At 57.1% G+C, this 5278-nt stretch overlaps 1 protein-coding gene across 1 annotated transcript; it reads right to left on the bottom strand.

Annotated features, from left to right (window-relative positions):
* Positions 1-267: 267 nt before the first annotated feature.
* On the bottom strand, positions 268-4800 carry Chpf (chondroitin polymerizing factor). The gene is made up of 4 exons (XM_034497740.2): positions 4471-4800; positions 2933-3506; positions 2263-2442; positions 268-1931 (listed from the first exon to the last, which is right to left on the bottom strand). Exons 1-4 carry the CDS (start codon positions 4788-4790, stop codon positions 675-677), a joined length of 2331 nt encoding a protein of 776 aa, XP_034353631.1. The 5' UTR covers positions 4791-4800; the 3' UTR covers positions 268-674.
* Between the last annotated feature and the right edge of the window lie 478 nt (positions 4801-5278).

Genomic DNA, 5278 nt, shown 5'->3' with positions numbered 1-5278 from the left:
TTCTGTGTCTGTTTCTGTGTGTGTGTGTGTGAGAGAGAGAGAGGGAGAGACAGAGACAGAGAGACAAAGAGACAGAGAGGGGGGGAGTATATATGAAGGGAGAGTAAAAGAGAGCTTGTCCACGTGCACTTGCTGGGGGCTGGGCATCTATATGACTTGATCCCTGTAAAAGGAAAAGGCGGCTCCACAGACCCGGGGCTCCTCCATCCTCAGTCAGTTCTCCTACTCCTGTGCCTATCTTGACAAAAATGAATTACCAGTCTTCACTCAATAGTCCACACTTAGCCAGTTTATTAAAGCCAGGGCTTTATCATGGATCCAGAAGGGAGAAGGTAGTAGATACCGTACCCTTCCTTTCTCAGCTCCATCTTCTCCGAAAACTCATCTACAGCCCAGCCCCCAGGACAGGAGCCCAGGAAGCACGGCTGGCGTTAGGCATAGACAGAGGGGCCACAGCCTGAAATCAGCAGCGTCAAGGGGACAGGGAGACTGGACAAGAAAGGATGGCTCTAGGGCACCTGTCTCAGGGCTTGTCCTGAGCCCATGGGTCCAACAAAGCAAGAGACAAGGGACCAGTGGACTGCCCTAGGGTCTGAGGCTACAGCCAACCCTGTCCAGCGAGGCTGGCATGTGGCTCCAGGTTATTGGGGAAGAGCAGGGACAGGTGCAGAGTCTTAGGTGCTGTTACCCTGTTCCTGCTCAAAGAGCAGCATGGCAAGCTGGGTGCGGGAGCCAAGGCCCTCAAGTACACTCTGGCGGCAGCGGTGGTAAAGGTCCTCACTGAGTCGTGCGCTACACGGCTGGGCCCGGTAGCGTTGCAGCAAGGCTGGTTCCACGGCCCTCAGCACGTGCAAGCTGGAAAAGCGCAGAAACAGCTCATACACATCCAGGCTCTCCAGCAGCTCCTCCTCCTGCTCGGAGGCTGCCGCCAGTCGTCCACGAGCCGCCACATAGTCGGAGTTGTAGAAGCAGGCCTCACTGGCAGCCTGACGATCAAAGTGGCCAGTGTCACGGCCCAGTTCTGGTGGCCCAGGGCCCTGGGGTGGAGCCACAGCAGGGTGGAAGGCCTGGAAGTGCATGGGAAAGAAGGCCTGCCAGCCAGAGATGGCATGCATGCGGCAGCGGTTCAGGAAGTCAGGTGTGAGTACTGTGTCTGGCCCGGCCAGCAGGAACAGAGTGTCTAGTGGATGCTTCTTGGAGAGCAGATCCATGAGACGCAGTGGAGAGGGCGCGGCTGTCTGCACACTGAGCCAGGGCACCCGGGCACCAGGGAAACGCCGTTCTAGCTCTGCCACATGGGCTTTGACTGGTGCGAAGATGTCTGCATGGGCTGCCCGCTGGGCCTGGCGGGGCTCATACAGTAGCAGCAGGGTCAAGGCTGCTGCATCACCAGGTTCCAGTGCTGCGGTGGCAAAGGCTTCCAGGAAGCCAGACGCCAGGTCGCGCTCTGCTGCAGCCAGAGGCAGCAACACAGTGAGCCGAGACGCCTCAGTGACATAGGGCACGGGCAAGATCTCCACTCGGCTCAAGGGCCGAAGGAGCTGCACCCTGCGTGTGAGGGGCCAGCGGCCACCCTGGGGCGTCAGCGCTTCCAGCTGCAAGTCTAGTGTGTACTCCATGCCTCGGGCTGGATCAAAACGCCGGTAGCCATTCACCAGCTGTTGCTTCTGGAGCCGTAGCGCTGGCTGGTAACGGCGGTTGAGCTCCTCTAAGGCTGTCCCCAGGACATCTGCCACATCAGCCTGGTCGGCCCCACGCAGTGGGCAGCGAGGCGAGCCATCAGCACAGGAGAAAGCATACTGTTCCGTGAAGTAGTCCCAGCGCAGAACCTCAAAGCGTGAGGCAGGGCGAGACGGTGCTGGAATGCCCACTGGCCAGGTAGAGGCTCTCTCCCCATCAGCAGCCAGTCTGCTGGTATTCTGGATCTCCCACTGGGCCGGAAAAATAAGCCATGAGCCAAGCACGGGTCACATAGCCAGTACACAGCTAGAGGCTGTGTGGACAGTCAGTGATAATCAGGGAGGGTCTGCAGCTTACTGTAAACCTCGGCCCCTAAACCCAAGGGCCCCACGCAGTTTCTCCACAGATTGAGATAGGTTAAAAGTTAAAAGGCGAGTTTCCTAGAGGTTTCACAAAGGTCACAGACCTCACAGTGGGCTTGCTCTGCAACTTTATCACTGACTTTTTATCCCCAAGGTCTTTTAGGACCGACCTGCTCCCACTTCATTCCTTGACTCCTCTACCCTCAAGCCCAAGGTGTACCTGCAATTCTTGAATTTCCTGGTATGTGCGGTCCAGCTCAGCTCGGGCGAAAGCTTTGTGCAGCTGGTACATGTGCACAGGGTCACGCACAGGGTAGGCTGTCAAGGCGCTGCGGAAACGAGGGTCTCCCTCCTGCACAGGTTCCCCGGGGCTCAGTTCCAGATAGTTGTAGTGCATTCCCTGGGGAGAGGAAGGGAAGCATTCAAAACAGAAACGACAGAGCTGTCTTTCCTCCGTCTCTTAGCTACTGTCTCATCTTCTAATCCCATCACCAGCTGTGGATATGGGAGTCAGAGCTCTGTGGACTTGAAATCTATTTGACCAGCTGATGTTGTACAAGCCTGATGAGGACTCTGGGAGCTCATCTGTGAAAGCTGCCTCAGAGGTGTTCACAGAGCTAAATAAAATATATTATGTGCAAAGATCTCTTACTCTTCCCTAATCCCTATACAGACCTGCCTACTAATTGTTTCCATTAGCACACATGAGGCTACCGAAGCTCAGACTTAGTCATTTACCTAGAGCCACTGGGATTAAAAAAAAAAAAAAAAAAAAAAAAAAAAGGATAGATTAACAGAGAAAACCCAGACGTCTATCTCCACTACCTCATACCTCTCCTGGGTATGCAAGCTCTGAGCAGAGACACTAATTGGGAAGCTTATCTTCCTACCTCATGGTCACCAGTACAGCCAATGCCTGTGGCATCTAGGATGCACCGGCCCAACCACTCATCCGGGCGAGCACTGACGATGTCATTGCGGCAGCTTTCCAGGTGGGGGCGCAGTTGCTGTAGCAGTGTGCGAGACAGCAACACTCCAAAGCCTCCGTGGCAGTAGCGGCCTGGGGTAGTCTCTCCACCGATGAAGTCCTGCGGCCGGCCAAGATATAGATGGGTTGCCGAAGCAAGGCTGAGGTGGCCAGCTAGGCGGTCCAGTCCATGCGCCTCAGTGTAGGTGGCATCAGGCACTAGGAAAAACCAGTCAAAGTCATCGCCGTGTTGCTCCAGCAGGTGGCGCAGCGCCAGGTGCAGGTGTCCGATGGGCCGCTCTTCACCCAGTGCCACCACCGCCATGCCTGATGGTGTCCGGCGGCCCCTCGCACCGGTCAGGAACACTACATGCTCCAATCGGTGTCCCAGAGTTCGGTTTACAGCCACACCCAGTGTAGGCAACGTGGCCTGTGAGGTCAGCACTGCCACCAGCAGCTTCTGCCTGATGCCCAGCTCCGTGCTGATATACCGAGTTCTGGGAAAAGACAGTTATGAACAAGATAGCATACAGCTTCACTTGTTATTTCTTCTCTGGACCTGGTTTGCACCTACGAACAGGATAAGAATGTCTCTCCCACGAGACATTATTTAAGTGATATAATGGTCTTACAGAAAGTGTTGCATTTAGGAGACAGCAATTCCAATGCAGATGTATATAAGAGATACATTAGATTTAATTCCAGATTTCACAACCTAGTAGTTGTGTCCCTGAGAATGTTACTTAATTGTGCCATCTGTAAAGTGGGACAGATTGCATTTAAACAGTAAAATGCTTGGCACACCGTGCAGATACTTCCTGCTACATGAACATGCCGTCATCTCCGCCCCCCAAATATGTCCTATAAATGATGTGTAGAGAAGCATATGGCATAGTGGTGGAGAGAATGTCTTTTGGAGAGGGGGCAAACTAAGACAGTGACTCACCTTCCTAAGGTAGAAGGTAAGTTGTACAACTGGAATTCACTGTTACTTAGAAGAAATTACTTCAATTCGTGGGCAGAGACATCAATGTGATGAGTATATTCCTCCCTCTCCCATCTCATCCCAAGGTGGCCCTTGAAACCCATCTAGGAATGAAATACAGGTAAATTCCAGTTCCCTCCTTTTTCTTTCCCCCTCTTTATACACGTATCCTCCTTAACACTAATTTCGCTAATTCTAAACAGACCAGTGGGGGGCTAAGAGGGTCTTTGGAGTACTATTGGGTGGAGTCTGTTTAGCTCAGCTCAGATCCGGCCGGGATCCAGAAAAAGCTTCAAACTGGCCCTCTGTCTCCCTGCAAGGCAGGGTTATAGGAAGTAATCGAGGCCCAATGACTTCCTGGCCGGCCGGCCCCTTCCTTCCGGAGCCTGACCCGGCCTCTGGCGGCCTCCCTAGCGCGCGCATCCTGACTGGTGCCTGGAGGTGGGGGGAGTAGGGCGGACGGAGCGCATCAGTACCTGACGGCCTTCTTGGTGGCCTGGCCTGGCTGTGCGGGATGGTAGGGCAAGACACGAGGCTCCCAGCTCTCACCGGCGCCTGCGCCGGCCCCGGCCCCGGGCCTCTCGCGCTCCGCTCCGGGCTGCACCGAGTTGGGCCGGCGCGCCGCGTTGGTGTTGCCGCGCGGCGGCAGCTCAGAATCTCCGGGTTGGGGCGGCCCGGGTCCGCAAGGCTCCTCCACCCAGGTGACGCTGAGCAGGCTCAGGGTGAAGCCTAGAGAGATGCCCACGGCCACGGGCCCCGCGGGCCGCAGCACGGACAGCAGCAACGACGCCCGCATGGCGTCCCGACAGCGGGTCCCGGGCCCCCGCGCAGCCCGAGGCGGCTCCGAGGGGGCGGGACCGGGGAGGGGGCGGATCCGGAGGGCCCGGGCCCAGCAGGCGGGCCCGCTCCCTCCCCACCGAGAAGAGCTGGTAGCTCAAGCCGGGAACTCCCGAGCGGGTCGGCAGCCCTTAGAGCAGCACTGCGCGCCCCGGCCTTCCAGGCAGCTGCTGTCCGACGTGTCACGGAGAGGGCCCCGCCCCCGAGGTGGGGTCTCAGCCGTCAGTTACCGGAGTGGGACGAGGGGGAGGAGGTTAAAGGGGAAGGACCCCCGGAAGTGCCCCCTCCTCAGCGCCGGAGAGGCAGACGCCGGGGGCGGAGTCCCCCGTCTCCCCCTGCGTGGTTGGTGCGTCCCGGATGACGTCAGAAGCAGCCCGCCCCTGCCAGGATGGTGCACCCTGAGTGACGTCAGGAGCAGAGGCCGGAGCTGTCCATCAGCACCAAAGG

The sequence above is a fragment of the Arvicanthis niloticus genome, chromosome 3 (assembly GCF_011762505.2).
Source record: "Arvicanthis niloticus isolate mArvNil1 chromosome 3, mArvNil1.pat.X, whole genome shotgun sequence".
Lineage (NCBI taxonomy): Eukaryota > Metazoa > Chordata > Mammalia > Rodentia > Muridae > Arvicanthis > Arvicanthis niloticus.
This window is presented reverse-complemented; position numbering and strand designations above follow the sequence as displayed.

Excerpts from the sequence above, each read along its gene's own strand:
- Chpf (XM_034497740.2), bottom strand. The coding sequence starts at position 4,790 with ATGCGGGCGTCGTTGCTGCTGTCCGTGCTGCGGCCCGCGGGGCCCGTG. Across the intron at positions 2,443-2,932 it reads GCTGTACTGGTGACCATGAG|GGAATGCACTACAACTATCT; the intron begins GTAGGAAGATAA and ends TCCTCTCCCCAG. Across the intron at positions 1,932-2,262 it reads AGGAAATTCAAGAATTGCAG|TGGGAGATCCAGAATACCAG; the intron begins GTACACCTTGGG and ends TTTCCGGCCCAG.